Consider the following 20,119-nt stretch of genomic DNA (forward strand, 5'->3'; position numbering starts at 1 on the left):
GCACCACAACATGTATTCACAACTACGACTTTAAACATCCTCAATTGTGATGTAGTCCTGGACAGCAAGCCCATTCTACATAACTAAAGTGGCCAAAATGGCCATTAAACCTTCATGTCCCAGGACTCAGTGACCTCAGTGTACTAACAAAGAGCTCTCTTTGTGAACTGCATGCAGATGGTTGCTTCCTCAATCTTTCTAACAACACTCCAACCAAGTGTTTAGGAGGTTGTGATTTTGCTTTTAGAATTGCCGTGTAGTTTCCCTTTTCTTTTCCTGAAAGCTTGTTGATCATTATAGAAATAATAACCTTCATTATGAAAAAGTCACTTTCCAAGAATAGTAGCAGATATTTGCAGAGTTGAAGGTGAAATCCAGTAGAGGAATAAGAAGGAAATAACATTGGACTACTACTCTGGAGATCATGGTTCGAATGCAAGGAAACTGCTGTTTTAAAACTGGGTTCTAGGACTGTTTTTAGACTGCTTTTAGGAATTTTTAGAGAGTATTTTAATGCATTTTTTAAAAATGGTTTTATCTTCACATTGTTTTAAGTGGTCTTTATTTGTTCATCACCATAGGAGCCCTTGTGGGCTGGAAGGCGATACAGAAATACTTTGGATAGATAATAATAAATAGTGCTGGAGTGAGGCTCAAGCTGCTCTCCAGATGTTGGACTGCAACACCCAGCACTCCTCAACCCTTAAAACAGCCAATTCACTGCATTCAAACCATGATCTCCAGAGTTGGAGTCCAATGCTCAAACCCCCACATCATGCTGGCTTTTTTTCTTGCATGATTTCCTGCTTATTCCTCTACCAAAATTCACCTTCAGCTTGGCCTCTTGCAAGTATCCGCTATTCTTGGAAAGTGACTTTTTAGCAAGAATGTGTGTGTGGGGAAATCATGGTTCAAATCCCCATTCAGCCATGGAAACCCACTGGGGGACCGTGAGAGAGTCACACACTCTCAGCCCCAGAAAACCCTGTGATAGGTTCACCGTGAAGGCACACAAAAGCAAGAACAATGCAAGAAAGAGGCACCAAGGAGTCAAACTGAAGGCACTCAACACAAAAGCAATGCAAGAAAAAGGTACCAAGGAGTTAACTTGAAGGTACTCAAAAGCAAGAATTAATGCAAGAAAGAGGCACCAAGGAGTCAACTGATCTAAACTTTATTGGCACTGGATGAAGAGGGAACAGGGGATGGACTTTTAACAAAACCCCTTTGAGCACGCAGCGTCCGAACGGCCGGAATCTCTGTGGCTGACCACATCGATACGCAGCCTGACTGACCTTGCAGTCCCTCCCGGGGGAAGGAACTGGTGTTTTTAATTGTTAACATGTAAAAAGGTTGGTCAAAAGTTAAAGAGTAGACATAATTTACAGCATCTTTTTTTCTCTCTCTTCCAAAACAGAAATATAAAGCCAGACCAAAACAAAACAAAACGAAAGTTTAATAGGGCGATTTCCCCTCCTCCTCCGGAGAGGAAAAAGTATGTTATCCAAGAAATAGCAGTAAACAAAATGGTGGAGGAGGGAATGGAGGAGGAGGAGGAGGAGGAACACCTCCATGGATACTAACTAATAATTAAAAAAAAGGTATCTAGAAATCTCATTGTAATACTGAGTGCTTCTTACATTAAATTTCCTGCAAAATATCATCTCTTTACAATACAGTATACATATTTCTTTTTCCATGGAGAAGGGAGGGAGCATTGCCTTTCCCTCCCTCCTCAACACTTCCAAGATTAACATTTTCTAATTGTGCATAGCTAGGAAAAACAAAAACAAAGAGAGAGAGGATGAAATCAGTTATCATTAGATACCCACTGGAATACATAATACTGGTAAAAGATGAGGGGAAAGAGCTGAACCGACTACAGCAGGAGTTAAGACTCCCTGGCACCAGTTGGTTTTGTTCCTCTACTGGGAGCTAACTGGGAGTGAGCGGGAGAGGGAGTCCAATGGCTGGGATGAGCCACAAATTGCCCCGGACAACGCAGCAAGGCCTGGACTGCTTTATTTAGTCCAATGCTGATCTTGCAAGCAAGGTATATTTGCTTGAAAAGTGGCTTTGCATCCAGAGCATGCCAGCAAAGAGCACAGTCCAAAGGAGAAAACTGGCAAGCCGTGGGCACTTCAATGGCAATTTGGTAATGAAAATGGAAAGAGCCACAGCCTCTTAGGCAGAGAAAATGCAAAGTGGTTCTTACAATCCTTTTTAAAGCAACAAGGTTGTATATTTTTCAAGGGGAGGAAGGAGAAAAAAGGCTGGCCTCATCTCCAATGCACCCTAATAGGCACACTGTATCTGGAGGGGAAAGGAGTAAATTTACAAAACGCACACAATGGACGCTTAAAAAACAGTGATCTTTGGGGAGGAGTTGAAGAGTGGCTTTGAGGGACATCTCCCAGCAACCAGTGTTGCTTATGGCGCCAGTATCTTGCTACCCAAAGAGGTAAGATGGAGCCCTAAAAATGGGAAATGCTGCAAAATCTTTAGTGCCCTCGCAGGTGTTAAGTTACGCGAACCTCTTTCCATCCTCTCCAAGCAGTTTTTAGCAATTACGCTCATCTGCCTCCATTTATTCCTGTTTTAAAAAATCATACCTTTTTTTGGCATTAATACATCCTGAAAGTGGAATGTCAATGGTGGAAAAGAGGAGCAATTCAGGGAACGGAGGACTGGGGAGACTCTAAAGATAACTGGGTGCAGGAGATGGTTTAAAAAAAGGATGCTAAATCAGAAGAGCAGAGGAGCGTCTCTTTGAACGGAATCCATGTTGGAGAGAGTAAAAGGAAGGCCATATTCTCCTCCAAAAGGATTTTCCCTCCAGGCTCCAGCCTTTTGTAGCTACATTCCTTCCCCGAGTTCAATTTTCCCAATTATCAGAGATGGTTTGGGGTCGTTGCACAGGCAGGAATGAGCGGCCAACTCCCGCGGAAAAGGGAGCGCCAATGAATGCTTGGCAGCAAAGTGGCACCAAGCATCGCTGTCTGGATTTCAGACCATTAGTTAGACGGTTGCAAGTGGCCAAAAGCAAAGCCAGAGATTCTGGGTCTCTTTCTTTCTTCCTTTTTCTGAAATTGAAAGGGCAAAAGGCACTCCAAGGTGAGAGATCTTTTAAAAAGGGGGCAACCTGCTATCTCCCCATGTTTAAGGCAGCAGAAAGAGAAAGATTTCTCTCTCTTTATTCTTTTAAACTCAAGGGCAGACCTGACAAAAATGCAAACAGTTGGTGGTGTGGAGAAGTGAGACATGGAAACAACACAGGTAGCATGATGGATATATAAGTGTTAAGAGGGAATCAATGTGTAATAAGGCACAAGGAGGTGACTGTGCTGGAGATCTGCCTTGATAAGGCTGAATGCATGGGTTTGCACCGCTTTTGCTGGGATTCATGGCTAATGCAAATCCTATTTCAAACACTTCAGGTTCAGGTTGGCAAGATAAAAGAAATGGAAAAAAAAGGCACCAAAATGTTGTTCCTTGGGGATATGGCAAAAAGTTGTGCTTAGGAGAGGAATATTCCCAATGCAGGTCCATTAATCACGATTAAGGAATATGGACTCTTTCAAGCTTACCAGCTGGTGGCACATGCAAAATACTGTAAAGATCAGAGGCATCTGTTTGGTCTGCTAAATCTCAGGGATCATGAAAAGCTTTGGTCTTTGGGGAAAGAGTGCACACAATTTTTGACCCTCTTAACTTCTCCTTCTAGAGCAATTATCTCCTGGTCCCAAAGTGTTAAAACTAGTGGGGCTTGGAAAAACAGAGGGTCCCAATACTATGGCAAGCCTTTATGCATTAGGACTAGGCAAAGTGGGTCTCTCCAGGCGTTGGCAACCAAGGCTAGAGAGGTCCTTCCTGTTAAGCACCACCGCATGGGGCTTGTACCAGAAGCATTGCTGATACCATCGGAAGCATCCTAAAAAAGCCACACGGACTCTCGCTGCAGCCTCAATTAAGCAAAGGATGAGTCTTACATTTTCAGTAAGGCACAACTGACTTGATTTTTTGACTTTCTTTTTTTGGTCCTGTAACAGAATGGCAGAGTCTGCACAGAATGCTAAAGACAGACTGTGGTCACTCTTCTGTAGTGGTTCCAGCACAACGCAGGTGAAGAAGAGAAAGGGGAAGGAGAGCAGGGAAAAAGGGACAGAGAGAAGGAAGGAAGGAGGGAAGGAAGGAAGGGTAGGAGAGTGCAGGCGGAGTGGAGGCAGGAATGATTACATGGACTCAAATTCATCTATACGCTGCTTGGTGTTGCCCTGTCGGATCTGGCGCAGGGTCTTATACTTGTCGCGGCCCTGCCTCATGTTCTCGGCATGGATCATGTCATTGGCTGTCTTCTTTGTCTCGTCTCGAGCGTTGGCCAGTTCAGATGTAAGCGCCTGGAGAGGACAGCAGAGGAAAAGGAAGAGGAAAAAAAAGAGGTTGGCCACTGGATACAAGCCAGGAGGAAACAAGTCACCCATTGCCCTGAGATGGCTCAGCCTGGCGGTGGTTTCAAATATTCACACTGCCCACCACTAGTCAACCCACCGCACCAGCATACTGGAGCTCCTGAAAGGCTAGACAGGTACATGAGCCAATAGAGTCATGAAACAGTGGACAGAAACCATTAGATTCAAATTTCAAGGAAAGAGATTTCATCTAAAAATTAGGAAGAACTTTATTACTGCAAGAGCTATTTGACAGTGGAACTGACTGTCTTGGAGGACAGAGGAGTCTCCATCTTTGAAGGTCTTTAAAAAGAGGTTGGATGGCCATTTTTCAGGAGGTCTTTAGCTATCTATTCTTCCATGGTAGGGGGTTGGACTAGGTGGCCTTGCGCTCCCTTCCGACTCTTATGACTCAACAATTACGAAGAAATACTTATAGGCATGAGCTTTCCTGGATTTCAAGCTATTTCCTCATAACTGTTGAGTCATAAGAGTTGGAAGGAAGCGCAAGAACCATTAGTCCAAGCCCCTGTCTTGGAGGAATGGACAGCTTGTGATTCTATAACCCCTAGGGGCTCCTGCCCTACATTTATTGGAAAGACACTAGTGGAGCTGCCATAACCAACAATAGATCCCCGAACCTCTTGTAAGATCAAGCCTCCTCCTGCTTTCCACCTCCTACAAAGTGGAACAAGTCTCACTTTACCTTCAAGTGTTTCTGAACCCGCTCGTTCTTCTCTGCCTCCGTGGTCCGTTGCTCCTCGCTGCGGTCCTTGATGGAGGCATGTGCCCTCAGCTCAGCGCTCGCCTCTGCAGCATTCTCGTCCTGCTCATCGTCATGCTCATTCTCCGACTGCATGGGCTCAGAGACGTGAGAGGTGCTTGTGGCTGACTTCAGCTCTTCTTTAGTTTTCTCTAAGTCTTCTTGGACCATCTGGGCCTGCAAGGATTGAAGAGGAAGACGTCAGGATCCCCACCAGTGGGCCAGGGATCAAGGAAGAGCCTCCAACGCGAGACAAGAACCCAACATCAGCACTTCTTCTGCTCAGGCTTTCAGGATGGGGAATGGCCATCACCCATGCCATAGTATTTCTAGCTACTAAGCTGGACAATGAAGAAAGAAGTCTGGATGAAATATGATGAACAACTGAAATATGATGCTAGAATAGAGTTGTATAGATATTACGGACTTCCAGAAAGAGAAATGAATGGGACCAAGGAGCAAATCAAGCCCGAGCTCTTCAATACAGTCGGCCCTTCTGATAGGCGGATTTGCCATCCGCGGATTTGCCAATACAAGAATGGCAAATTGGGAAGTTGTCCCCAATGGTGGCACGCGTGCACACGCGCCGCCATTAGGAACAATTTCCTTCTCCTCCCCTCCTCTCCTGCCTCCCTCCCTCCCTCTTACTTACCTTGAAGGCCTCCGTTCACCACCGCCGCCGCCGCCGTGGGAAAAGCCGGGTGGTGGCAGCGGCGGCGGCAGCAGAGGCCAGGCCCAGGCCTCCTTGCTGCCGCCATAGAAGGGCCCGATGCCGGTGCTGGAGGCCTCTTGGCCCTGAACAGCACCGCAACCGGACCTTTTCTGTGGCGGCGGTGAGGTGGCAGAGCCGCCGCACCGGAGGCCTTCAAGGCCTCCAGCGTTGGCATCCGGCCTCCTCGAGGCCTCTGCCGTCGCAGAAGGGCCGGATACCGGTGTTGGAGGCCAAGAGGCCTCCTCTTTGCCACCTCCGCGCTTTTCCTTTCGAAGAGGAGGCGCAGAGGGCAGCAGCGCCAGAAGCCTTCAAGGCCTCCCGCACCGTCACCCGGCTTCCTTGTTGCTGCCGCAGCCACGGAAAAGCCAGGTATCGGCGCTAGGGCCTCTTGGCCTCCAACACTGGTATCCGGCCCTTCTGCGGCGGCGGAGGCCTCAAGGAGGCCAGATGCCGGCGCTGGAGGCCTTGAAGGCCTCCGGCGCGGCGGCTCTGCCTCCTCACCGCCGCCGCAGGAAAGGTCCGGTGGCGGTGCTGATCTGGGCCAAGAGGCCTCCAGCACCGTCATCGGTGCCTCTAGCACTGCCATCTACAGCAGTGGTGAGGAGGCTGAGGCTTGGCCTCTGCTGCTGCTGCTGCCGCCACCTGACTTTTCCAGCAGTGGCGGCGGCAAACGGAGGCCTTCAAGGTAAGTAAGAAGGAGGGAAGGGAGGGAGGAAGGCAGGGAGGAAGGAAGGAAATGAGGAAGGGAAGGCAGGAGAGGAGGGGAGGCCAGGGAACTTTTGTGCATGAGCGCCGCCATTGGGATCAAATGCGACTTGAGCATATGCGGATTTTGGTATACGCAGGGGGGTCCGGAATGGATCCCCCGCGTATACCAAGGGCCCACTGTACTAGCCAAATTGACTAATCCTAGGCTATTGTATTTTGGACACATTATGACAATGGTTCTTAACCTGTGGGTTGTGACCCCTTTGGGGGTCAAGCGACCCTTTCACAGGGGTCACCTAAGACCATTGGAAAACACATATTTCCAATGGTCTTAGCAACGTAATTTGATGGTTGGGGGGGTCACCACAACATGAGGAACTGTAGTAAAAGGTTGCAGCATTAGGAAGGTTGAGAACCACTGCATGATGAGATGACATGATTCATTGGGAAGCTAATGGATGAATTGATCCTTCAATCTGAGAAGCCACAGCTGCCCTGAAGCACCAGACCTGAACATGACAGCTTATAACAGGGTTCTTTGGAGGTTTCTCATGCACAGGGTCTCCAGAAGCCAAAGCCAACTTGATGGCACATAATAGCAACAACAACAACCAGAGGCTTACTAGGCTTTATGGAGAGACAACAAGGTTTGGAGAGAGGCTCCTTCTCTCCTCCAACAAGAAGGAATAAAAGGGTCCCTTTCAGAGGAGAGCAAAGAAGCCTTGCTCACCTTCTGCTGCCACTCCATGGCTTCGCTCTCCTTCTTCTGCCGAGCCATTTCCAGCTGCGAGATCCTGGTTGTGAGCTCCGTCATCTCAGCAGCCTGTAAAAATTAAGAGAACAACGTTACTGAAGAAGAAAAGGAGGTGGTATTAAAATGCTAGCTTAACCAACTACTTTCTAATTTGGTCTTTTGTGTGTGTGTTGTTGTTGGTTTCCCCCCCCCCCCGCCCCCCAGCATTTCTGCTGCAAATACAGGGTGCAGCTGCACTACAAACCTGACAGTCTTGCAACAGTTTAACCTTGACCCAATTGGGGGTAGTGTCATCTATAGATCAATCGATTGATTGAATTTCATTTCTGCTGGCGGAGGATCCAAGGCAGTTGGGCGAAGGAAACTTAACATGTGTGGTTTTTGCAAAACTAGTTTCCAGAGAACAGAAGTGTTTATAAAAGCAATTCAAGCCTTTACTACTCCAGGGATGGAACTCCTAGCTCTTCACCTTCTGTTAAGTTGGCTAGTATTGATGGAAGTTGTCATCCAAAAATCTCAAGCTGGCCACATGATCCTCACTGATGCATTTAAAGTTCTTAGTGTTCCTCATCCTGATTGGGGCTTATGGGAGTCGCAGCCCAACAACTCCAGGAGAGCTGCCTCTTCCCACATCCTTGCTTGGGATGTTCTAGTTCCTTGCTGAATGGTCCTGCCCTTCGTGTTTCTGTTGCTTCAGTTAATGGCGCAGCAGAGATAAGGGCTCCCAAAATAATACAGGGATGCAAAGCCTAAGATCTCAGGCTGAGCCTTCCAGAGAAGGGTCCTTACCAGCTGCTCTTGGGTCTTCTTCTGGTCGTGAGATGCCTTCAGCAAGGCCTCTTTGGCTTCCTCGGCCTCCCGCCGTTCCCGCGCCAGTTTCTCTGCTTCCTCCTGGGCGCGCTTCCTCTCCTGTTCCAGCTCCAGCGCCCGGCGGGTCTGTTCCTCCAGCTCTGAAGAGGGGAACAAATGTTATATTTATTTATCTACTGATCCATTTCATTCCTTGAATGTATACCCCCCACCTTTCTCCTGAGATGGGATCCAAGGTGGCTTTTAAAAAGCCCCATAAAACAGGATAGATTTTGAGTCTCACTTATCCAAAATGCTTATGACCAGAAATGGCTTTGGATTTCAGATTTCCCCCCTCCCTGGATTTTTGGAATATTTGCATATACATAATGAGATACCTTGAAAATGGTACCCAAGTATAAACACAAAACTCATTTTATGTTTCATTACACCTTCAGCTTGTTCAAAGACACACCAAGCTTGCAAGAAGCACTAAAGAGAAGCCCCTCAAGGTGAGCAGAAGCACAAGCCAGGTGCAGAGCCAGCATAGATCATAAAATCATGGGCAACTATGAGGAGGCCACATTACCTTCCCAGGTCTTAGATGACCACATCCCCTTTGCAAAAGAACCCCCCCTCTTTGCCCCAAACAGCCTCTATGACCCATGGGGACTATTTTCACCCTTGACTTGCCACCTCTTAGCCATTTTAGGCCCAGGAGAGGCTTTTCATATGACAGGAAGAAGCTAGAGGTCACTTCTTGGTATCTAAAAAGGTCTCTCCTGGTCCTAAGATGACCAGGACACTTGAAATGTGGCAAAAATGACCCTCACACCCTTCAGAGTGCATTGTTTTGTTTTACCCACAGGGCCACAAAAAGAGCCTCGAGGGCTTCACGTGGCCCATGGGTCATACTTTGCACACCCCTGTTCAAATCCCACTAAAGCTGCGGTTCTCAGCCTTCTTGATGCCGCAATCCACAGGTTGAGAGTTGCTGCACATTATAGATTATGGCACCAACCCTGGGTCTTAGGCGATCCTTGTTCGACCCTCAAAGAGATCATGACCCACAGGTTGAGAACCGCTGCACTAAAGGAAGCAGGAAATGGGTCCAGGCAAAATCTTGCCACGACTGGTTGACCCAAAGTGGAGCTGTGAGGTGCTCCAACCAAAGGAGAAGTTAATAATAATAATAATAATGATAATAATGATAATAATGATAATAAATAATTTTATTTATATCCCGCCTCTCCGTCAGGATCGAGGTGGTGCACAATAGGATGGAAGATGTTCCCCTGCTCACCTTGCTGTGCTTTCTTGGTCTGTTCCTCAATTTGCCTGAGCCGCTCCATCAGTTCCTCCTTCTCGCGCTCGATCTTCTCCTTCTCCTTCTCTGCTATCTCCCTCTTCTTCTTCTCGTTCTCCAACAAGGCTCTGCGTTGAGAAGAGGCAGGGGACAAATGTAACAGAAAAGCGGAACCGAGCTGGTCAACAGATTTGCTTTTAACTGAGTTATGACCCCAATGGGGTGTTTTTAAAGTTGTGGGTGGTTTTAATTCCAGTTTAATGCTGACCTGCTATGCAGTCAGCTTTGAATTTCGCAGATTATTTGCAGATCTGATTAATAGGTTCCCTCTAGGAATCTGTAACATGCTTTTACTATGGCACGTTTTAATGCGCTGCCACCAACCATGTTAGAAGGTAAATATAAAATCCATTTGACAAGCATAATTGCCCATGTTTAAATCTAGAAATAGAGTCCATTGATCGTGTTTTATTATACTGTCCATTTTACCAAAGAATTTGTTTTAGACGAATCACTCCAATTTTACATAAGTTTCCAGGGAGAAGAGAAAGGTTTTATCTCTCCTTCCTATTTGGGGACTCCGATGTTTGTAGACAAATTTTAACATTAGTCTTAGCTATGGAATTTTTAACATTTTACCTTTCTTTGCTTTTAATTGTTGGGATTCAGACGGAAACAGTTAGCCATCTGTATTTAGTGTTTTATGAATTTTAGTTGTATTTCTATGTATTTTTATGAATTTTATGCACTTTATTTTATATTTGGTCCATGACCGTAAACGAATGATTGATCAATTGGTTGCTTGATTGATAAGAATCTGTAGGTCCTCCAGCGCAACTCTGCTGGGAGTTAACCATAGAGTTGCACTGGCATCCTGAGATCCCTGCCAGCTTGGCAATGCTCTTCTCCCTGTTTGCTCCCCTTGAGCAATAGTAAACGCACCTCTCCATCTGTTTCTGATGCTTCTCTTCCCGGGCCTGCGCTTTCATCTGCTGCACTTCTATCGTGTCTGGCTTGCGCCGGCGCATGTAGAGCTCATGGTTCCCCATACAAAGAGCCAGGATGCGCTTGTTAATCCTTAGCCGAGGGGCATAGAATACAAAGTCCTGCAAAGGGATTTAAAAAAAGAACAAGCACTGGATTAAATACGTGAACATCTACATCACTTGCCCTTCTTTGTCTCAAAGAGTAGCTGCCTGTACCTAATGAGATCTTGTAGCACCTTTGAGACTCACTGAAATAAAGAAGTTGGCAGCATGAGCTTTCCTAGACGTCAGTCTACTTCCTCAGATGCATTATTTAAGCATGTTTATTCTATTCTGTTTGGCCAGACCTTATTTGAATTTGCAACATTGCCAATGGAAGCAGCTTCATGCTCTCCATCCTCATCCTCATCCCAAGCCTACCCAAAAAAACACAGCACTTTTACAGTAGAAGTTTGGCACCTTAACCCTAACCCATTACAACACACACATTCCTGAATTATTCTGAATTGCTGATTTTGGGCAAATACGTGCAAGTACTAGACTAGAAACATCCATAGCCATTAAATATGCCTTACTGGTGCTTTCTTGTCGATCGGCTTGATTACAAACTTCTTATCGTTGAAGGAAATGTTCCTGATTTCACTCCAAGGGAATCCAATTTTGGGAGTTAACCTGCAAAGTTGGAAATCAACCATTTCAAAAGCCAGGCCAATTAAGGCAACTATAGCCCAAGTGTCTCCCTGCATTCAAACAGTATATGTTCATTATTTCTCACCAGCGAAGGACTTATGTTATGTTATAGATTAAGGAATAGTTTTCCTTACCGGTCATTCTGCTCATAGATGTTGAGCCCCAAGGCATCCACTCCCAGCCAAAGCTCTGAGCCCTTTTTATTCTTAATGCTGAAATAGTTCACGCCGTACATCTCCAGATCTTGCGCAATCTTCAGGTACTCCAAGATGGCATCTTCTCTAGAGGTACCATAAAAAAGGGAGGTGAGGGGGACAGAACAGATTTTAAACTTTCATCTCTGAATCATAATCTGTATGGTGTGAAATGGCAGGAGGAGGCGGTCAATGAGGGGGTGACACCACAAATGACCAAGTGACCACACCGGGTCACTTGCCTACGGTCAAGCTTTACCTGAGCATCCCCCGGTGTTCTTCATGCCACACCTGGATCCTTTCTTCCCACTGGTCCTTGTTGAGTTTGTGTTGTTCCAAAACTCTAGGAATCAAAGAGCAGCAAGACAAATTAGCAAAAAGGGTAATACTATATAAATGCTGACTGAGGTGGAGTAAACATTTTGGCATAACACCTTGCCGGGAAAGTATTATTATGCGGAAGAACCAAAGGTATCCACTCCGCTGCTCCATGTTGCCCAGGCCTTACACCTTCCCTTTTTTGCACATTTTTAAGGTCTCAATGCCAACGAGATTTTATAAATCCCTTTAATGTAGAGGGATGAGTAATAGGGGGGTATTTTGGGGGTGGGGGTAGAGTTTCATTGTACAGTCAACCCCCTGGTTTTGTAGGAAATCCGTTCCAGACCCCCCCCCCCCCATGAAAACAGAATTTTGCAAATATTCAAGCCCCATAGGTGTGAATGGGGGCATGTGCCCATGAGCGGCTGTGGGCATGCGCCTCGGGTGCGCACCCCATTTTAATGTCCTCTGTTTGCTCCTTGCAAGTACAAGAGGGTCGCAGATATGAAGTTTGTGCAAACGGAAGGGCAACTATATTTCAATTTTTTAAAAAAATTATAATTATTGTTAATTGAAATGGGTCTGGTGCATGCCCCCCCTCCAACCGAATCGCTTCAGCAAATCAATTTAAGTGGGAACCAGGGTCGTTGGAACCAATTCAATCTGAATTGCGATCTGGTTTAAAAGGTAGTGGGAATGAGGCCAAGGAAAGCAGCAACCTCTCTCACAGACATACAAAGACATTTAACTCGTCACATCTAAGGTACCTTTGGGGAAGAAGTTTGTCGCTGGCCAGGTAGCCGGGCTTATGGACCTCCTTGTTGTAGTCTCCGTATTTGGACTGGACGGCGTATGAGGCCAGAAGGACGGCGGTCTCCGGAGGGCAATAAATGTCGTCATTCAAGATGCCCTCCTTGACCTGGAGGAAGAACAGGCGCTGGGTGATGTCCTGGATCAGCTCCTCCGCCACGTCCTCCGGGTAGAACTTGGCGCGGAATTTGAAAAGCAGCGGGCTCTCTTTGCGCACGTCCTGCGCCGTCACCTGCGTAGAGAGAAGCGGGGATCCGGTTGAGAAAAATCGCAAGCCCCAGCCCTTTGGAGCATGCAAGCCCCTTGCTTTGTAGTATTGGGAGCACATTAAGAAAGAGGGAGACAGCAAGGATGTAAAGAGTGGAGAAACCCAATGGGTTTGGTGTAACCAGGGATGCATCTACACGGTAGAAATAATGCAGTTGGACATCACTTTAAGTGCTGTAGCTCCATCCCATGCAATCCTGGGATTTGGAGTCTTTACAAGATCTTTAGCCTTCTCTGTCAGAGCAATACTACTACTACTACTACTACTACTACTAATAGTAATTCTGCATTTTGTATATGTGGGTGGTGGGGGTGAGGTTTCGTTGTGTTTCAATACTGTATTTTTTGTATTTTATGTTACTGGAATAGTTACAAATGTCTTTCCATGTTTGTTTTATAGATTTCAGATTTGTCAATATATGTTTAAGAATGGTGTTTAGAACAGATACGAATCTTTGTCTATGTAATGTGTTTTATTTTTATGTATATATACATATAGGAATAGTTACAAATGTTCTATTCTGCTACTGTAAATCGCCATATACGTGGATGACACTATATAAATAAACAACAACAACAACAATAATAATTGTGTTGGAGCCCACCAAACTACAAACCCCATGATTCTATAGGAAGAAGCCGTGGCAGTGAAAGTGGTGTCACACCGCAATATTTCTATCTCTTTTCTTGCCATTTGAACCCACTGGCTTGTGTTTTGGTCTCAAATCCCAGAATTCCATAGCCTTGAGTCATGGCAGTTAAAGTGGGGCCAAACTGCTTTTATTTCTGCAGTGCAGACATACCAAGGAGCAGCAGTGGTCTTGCTGGGCTTTTTTTTAATCAAGGCCCATCAAAGATGAGCCTTACTTTTGCACTTTGTCCCTTTGCTTTCTTGCAGCTGCTGCTGTTATCTTCTACTAACCACAGAAGATTTTTAATGTCTTGTATCTTTTACTGAGCTTTTCCTACTTTTGACGTTTATAGATACCTTATCTAACTGGCTAATACACCCAGAAGCAGATCTAATATACACTTGCTTCCCAACTACTGTTGTGGAGTGCATAACACAATCTCGGGCGCATGCTCATATTGTGCAAAGCATGCAAATAATTGCTAAAAGCAGTGTTCCTTATTTTTTTGGGGAAGAGGTGCAACAGAAGAAAGGCGTGCCATACAAAAGCACACACTGGTACCTTTTTGTTTAACTTCAGCCATGTCGAGAAGCCCTTGGTGTCCTGATACTGGAGTCCAAAGAACCAAACCTCCCTGAGACCAATGGTTTTCACAACCTGTTTGGAGGCAACAAACACAGGGGAGCATGTTGGTCAGCAGCAGCTTTACAAAGGGTAGTAGGAGAAAGGAGACCCACGGAGAAGTCACCCACCTCCAGGCCGATTGAAATGCCGAAGGAAGAGGAGGGACACCAATTTCGGCAGAAGCAACCGCAAAATATCAGCTTTTGGGGGAGTGATTTTTTTGGCAGAGACTGGGGCTTGGCTCCAAACCTGGTCTGCCCATCCCAGCAATTATTTATAATTACTAACTGAAGACGTATGAAATGCCGTTGCAAGAGCCAGTGCGGTGCAGTGGTTTGAATGTTGGAGTAGGACGCTGGGAGACCAGGGTTTGAATCCTTGCTCAGCCATGGAAACCCATTGGGTGTCTTTGGGCAAGTCACTATCTCTCAGCCTCAGGGGAAGGCAATGGGAACAAATCTCTACTGAGTAGCAAATCTTGCCAAGAAAACCCTAGGATAGGTTTGTCATGGAGTTTGCTTCAAGGTACACAACAACAATAACAACATGCCATCACCAGCAGCATCCCAAACAGCAGATCAGTGAGAGAAGTGGGATTTAGCCCTCCTGACATTTTTGGACTGCAGATCCCAGCATTCTTTGCCATTGGCTGTACTGGCTAGGGCTGCTGGGAGTAGCAGTACAACAGGATTCAGACCTATGTGTTTTTAACACAAGCTAAGCACAGATATAGCGGGAGGTCAGTCTGGAAAGGATAATTCACCCTTGACTTTCGGTAAGGTTTTGTTTTTTTAAGCCATTACCCATGACCTTTTAAAACGTGAATGCAAAATATATTTATAGTGATGTAGAGCTATCTGTGTAGTTGATAAATGCTTCTATTCACAACCAGGAACACACCTACAGATTAAGCCTGGAAGAAAAAGGAGGGCCATGTGGCTTCATAGGAAACATCCGGACGCAGCGTCCAGCTGTCCATCCGCACAAAGGAGGGGTCTCTAGAAGGTGCTGAAAAGGCAGCCGCTGCCAAACGCTATCCAGAAACCCGATAAGGAGCGGGTCTGCAGCCATGGGAGGAAGCAGGCAATGGCCTTCCATCTGGCTCCAGAACTAGGGCTCCAAGAAGGGATTGCAAGGTGACCTTCATTCCATCAAGCAATGTTTTATCTTCATTTCAAAAACGTCCACAAAAGTACCTCCATAGCATGATCTCATATCCTTGCAATTATTATTATTATTATTATTATTATTATTATTATTATTATTATTATTATTATTATTATTATTATGCTTTATGTATAAAGCGCTGTAAATTTACACAGCGCTGTACATACAATCAGTTAAAAATAGAATAAAATAAGCCTGCCTATGGCATGCATTGCAGTGGGCCCTCCAAGTTCACTGGGGTTCAGGGTGAAGGACCCCCAGGAATGTGGAAAAACCCCAAATAAAAAACCACTATTATTTTTTGAACCCGAGAGAACATCTCTCTAGGAATCTCTAGGTCCTCTAGAGCGCAACTCTATGGTCAACATCTGCCAAAGGTTGACCCTAGAATCACGCTGGAGGACCTACAACTGCCTAGAGAAGTGCTTCTAGGTCCTCCAGTGCAACTCTATGGTCAATATCTGCTGACCATAGAATCATGCTGGAGGACCTACAACTGTCTAGAGAAGTGCTTTCTCTTGTAACCTCTAGATCCTCCAGTACAAGTCTATGGTCAGTTTACAGCAGAATTTCTCTGGAGGAGCTAGAGATTCCTAGAGGGACCATGTCAACCAAATCTGCAAATACAGTGCGCCCTTGGCTTATGCGGTGGATCCGTCCCAGACCCCCCCCCCCGTGTAAGCCAAATATCGCGTATGCTTGAGCCACATTCAAGTGAATGGGGCTCGTGCACGTGGCAGCGCAACAATGGTTGTGCGCCCCATTCATTCAAATGGGATGTGCCACCCCTTACGCCCCATGCGCTCCCGCACGGCTCTACACAGCTTTGCACATAAGCTCAAGGCCGCATATAACGCGGGCGCACTGTAATCAAAACCACAAAAGTCAAAGCTGCAAACGTGGAGGGCTGACTGCATTTGTCAATATCCTAACTGAACCGTGGTATCAAGAACTGTACTAAATACATATCCTATGTGGTTGTAACATCCCTTCCACTCTAAACACACCTGATTTAACCTAATTTCCGAAGCATCTGAGGAAGTAGACTGAAGGCTATGAAAGAAGCTCATGCTGCCAATTTCTTTCTTTAGTCTCAGAGGTGCTAAGAGATCTCTCTATGTACTGATTCTACAGACTAACATGGCTATATCTTGCAGCCGACGGCATCTTTGATTCACAGCCGCGGTGGCTACTAGCCAAATAACTCAAGCTCAGCCCTGCATTACATTAGCAGCTAAGTTCAACCGCTTGGCGTGCCCCATTGCCGATTCACCCTTCCTTCCCAAAGATATCAGGGAGCGGGAAAGAGACACAGAGTAAGTTAGCCAGGCTGTTTCCTGCTCCAAACCCCGCCATCCGTAACCAAGACCATTCGGTCAGGCAGCAAAATAATAATAATAAGGGTCTGGAACAATCGGTTTTATTTCCCATTGTGGCCAGGGCTGAATGGGGCATTTCCTTTGCAAAGCAACTTCCTCCTCTTGCAATTGTCCAGAGACAGTTGCTAAATTCCAGGGCAGCGTTGGAAAAAGTGCAGATTACGGCCTTTATCAGGACCCTGGAATAGGAGCAGAGGCAGCTCCCAAATTCCTGACCTCTCTTACAAAACAAGCCAACATAAAACCCATCATTGTTAGTCTGTACCCTCCGTCACCGGAGCAAAGGTCCAGGCAAAACCTTCTCTGGATCACTTCAGGCCCTCTTTGTGCCTTTGAGTCTCCTGCCAGACTTATAGCAAACCCATGAACTTTGTAGGGTTTTCTTGGGCAAAGGATCGTCAGAGGTGGCTTTGCCAGTTCCTTCCTCTGAAATATATCCTATAGCACCTGGTATTCACTGGTGGTCTCCCATCCAAGTACTAACCAGGGCTAACCTAGCCTAACTTCCAAGTTCAGATGGGATCTGGGGCCTTGTCTGCATGTGTTTGAGCCTTCAATTTGCCTATTAGCTTATGGTGACACCATGGATTTCACCGAGTTTTCTTAGGTAAGGAATACCCAGAGGTCATTTTGCCAGGTCCTTCCTCTGAAATAGAGTCTACAGCACTTGGGGACTGGTTGGTGGGCTCACATCCAAGGACCAACCAGGGCTGACCCTGTTGAGCTCACATAGGATCTAATGGTGCCTTCAGGATATTTAGGTTAACAGGTGCCCTCAAGTTGTCTATCACTTTATGGTGACCTCACGAATTTTTTCTCAGGGTTTTTTAGGCAGAGGTGGTTTTGCCAGTTCCTTCATCTGAAACAGAACCTCCAGCGCCTGGTATTCCTTTCTGGTTTCCCATCTAAGCAATAACCAGGGCTGACCCTGCCTAGCTTCCAAGATCAGATGGTATCTGGTTCCTTGTGCCTTCAAGTCACCTGTCCACTAATGGTGACCCCATTAATTTTACATGGTTTTCCTAGACAAAGAATACTCTGACTTGGTTTTGCCTGTTTCTTCCCATAACTCCCCTGTTCCCATGGAAGAGAGGGGCAGCTTTAAGGGAAGGCAAAATATGGCCAAACTACCCTCACCTTACATGAACAAACTGAATCTGATTCCCAGAGACACCATTATTGCTTCAGACCACTGAAAATACTGAACCTCAAGTTTGGGCAAAACGCAGCACCCTGGAATTTTTTTTGTAACACTTGGCCTTCCCCCCAAAAGTGGCATTTTGGGCAATCTGCATGGCCTCCAGAACTCAAACAAAGCCCCCTTAACCTTTTGCAAAGTGCCCAGCCTTGCTGCATGTGAAAGCAAGCCACCGTTCAGTAGAGAGACGCAAAGAGAGCGCACTAGGGAGGAGGCCATGTTGGTCCAGCTGCCTGTAAACAGGACATTAAAAGGGCAGAAAAATAAAAATCCAGAATAAACATTTCTGCACAGGAAGATCCGATGTTTATTTTTGAACGCTGAGTTTATTCGGACACCAAAAACATGAGGCCCAAGGTGTGGAAAGGTTCTGTCCATGATTAGCAGCACAGCAGCAAAATGTTTCTGCTGGATCTCTCTCTCTCTTTTGAATGTTGTTGTATTTAAGTTATAACCAGCCTTTCTCACAATATGGGAACCAAGGTCGGCTTATAGTCTCATAACGGAGAACATGCGCTTCCGAGTATTAGACTCCCCAACTCCTGACATCCAACATCAACTCAACCTACACTGTTTCGGAGGCTTGACTCGATCTCACCTGGTCAAACAGCTGTTTCCCAGTTGTGTTCGGCTGGATGGCAAACTCCAGCTCGGCGTCCATGGTGGTAACTCGCACGCTGATCTGGAATAAGGAAGAGAATGAAATTAACCCTTAATGACGGTATACAAAACCCAGAATAGTCTTAGACCAGTGATTTCTTCTTGCAAAGCCTGGAAGCCATCATCCACATCTCAAGGGTTCAAACCAAAGACATATCAGTTTGGACTTCCCAAATGAGATCTGCTGGGATGGTTGCATCCATGCTTTGAACCTGTGGGCCTGCTGTCCAGCAATGTTCCCATAGCAGCTACAGCAATCTCATCCTCTCCTGGGACTTCGGAGGACCACTTGGAGGTCATGGAGGACACCTGACACTGAACATCCATTTAGAGCAGAGCCTCTCAAACCAGGATTCCCTGGTTGAGGTTCCACAAGAGATCATCAGCAAAAACCATTTATTCATTTATATGAGCTATATAGATACACAAGTTGAATGTCCCTTATCTGGAATTTCCAAAACACTCCAAAATCCTAAATTGTCCCCATAGGTAATTGAGACAGTGACCCCTTTGCTTTCTGACGGTTCAACGTATGCAAAGCTTGTTTCATGCACAAAATTATTTTAAAATGTTTGTTTTCATAAAACTGCTTTGGGGCAATGTGCGTAAGGTGTATAATGAAACATAAATGAATTTTGTGTTTAGACTTGGCTTCCATCCCTTTATGGATATGCCAATGTTACAACATCTGAACATATCTGTGATCCCAAACACTTCCTAGTCCTGAGCATTTTAGACATGGGAGACTCTGTAACTTTTTAATGCAGGTATGTCCCTGAGAATTATTTTAAGGGTTCCTCTATGGTGGAAAGGTTGGGAAAGGCTGAGCCAAAGGAACACACCTGGCTGCCTTTGTGGCGCTCTCCTTGCCATGCTCTTTACCAGCGGCTTATAAAGTGAGATTTTTTGAAGGGGAGATGTGTCACCGTTCTCCCTATGTGACATTTTATGATTACTTCTCCTGATCCAGAGCCATGGTGGTGTTTTAATCTGAAAGAGCCTGCAATGTGCAACTTGGATGCCTAAGATCTAAGCACACCAGACTGGAGCCAGAAATGCTGGCCTCTCTACCTGTAAACCTTCCTTGGAAATCCTTCTCCACCTTGCCATCATTGTTTTACCTGGTCATAAAGGTGGAGAGAGGCATTCCACCTTAACATTCAGCCTTGCAAAGTGTAGTAAGGAACGATTCCCACCTCCTGCCTTCCTTTCTGCTGCTCCAGCCACAATATCTGGCCGGAGGGAAAGAGACATGAGAGACAGGGCTGCCCGGTGCCTGGTACTACTATCTGCTAAGCCTCCTTGTGACAGGACCTTTCAAAAGGTTTCCCATTCCCTGCGCACTGTCCAAACCCACCTCCTCCGCACACCTACACACACACACTTACACACACAGAGCCCCTGCTCACAAGCGGAGGTCAGACAAGAAACAGCAAGTATAGTTGGTTTCATACTATCTGGAGGAGCCATCCAAGCTTGGGATTTCCCTCTTTCAGAAAACCTATTGTGCTTTATGTAAGCGTTGTTTGCCTTCAAGTCCTTTCCGACTTATGGAGACCCTCATGGGGTTTTCTTGGCAAGATTCTTCAGAGAGAGTTTGCTATTATTATTATTATTATTATTATTATTATTATTAAATTTTATTTACAGAGTGTCATAGATTTGCACTGCGCCATACAATATTAGTAGCCAGAATACAGATGAAAGCCTG

At 45.9% G+C, this 20,119-nt stretch overlaps 1 protein-coding gene across 1 annotated transcript in view; it reads right to left on the reverse strand.

Moving 5' to 3' along the window:
- Window positions 1-1,158: 1,158 nt before the first annotated feature.
- The window catches only part of MSN (moesin), a 41,039-nt gene continuing 22,078 nt past the window's right edge, over window positions 1,159-20,119 (reverse strand). Inside the window, exons 2-13 of the mRNA XM_042477885.1 lie at window positions 18,347-18,430; window positions 13,942-14,037; window positions 12,439-12,713; window positions 11,610-11,693; window positions 11,291-11,437; window positions 11,042-11,138; window positions 10,423-10,586; window positions 9,478-9,608; window positions 8,175-8,335; window positions 7,362-7,454; window positions 5,155-5,388; window positions 1,159-4,397 (exon numbers count right to left, since the gene is read on the reverse strand). Coding sequence (XP_042333819.1) covers window positions 4,233-4,397; window positions 5,155-5,388; window positions 7,362-7,454; window positions 8,175-8,335; window positions 9,478-9,608; window positions 10,423-10,586; window positions 11,042-11,138; window positions 11,291-11,437; window positions 11,610-11,693; window positions 12,439-12,713; window positions 13,942-14,037; window positions 18,347-18,430 — 1,731 coding nt within the window. The 3' untranslated portion in view covers window positions 1,159-4,232. The remainder of the gene's footprint in view (window positions 4,398-5,154; window positions 5,389-7,361; window positions 7,455-8,174; window positions 8,336-9,477; window positions 9,609-10,422; window positions 10,587-11,041; window positions 11,139-11,290; window positions 11,438-11,609; window positions 11,694-12,438; window positions 12,714-13,941; window positions 14,038-18,346; window positions 18,431-20,119) is intronic.

The sequence above is a fragment of the Sceloporus undulatus genome, chromosome 7 (genome assembly GCF_019175285.1).
Source record: "Sceloporus undulatus isolate JIND9_A2432 ecotype Alabama chromosome 7, SceUnd_v1.1, whole genome shotgun sequence".
NCBI classification, from domain to species: domain Eukaryota; kingdom Metazoa; phylum Chordata; class Lepidosauria; order Squamata; family Phrynosomatidae; genus Sceloporus; species Sceloporus undulatus.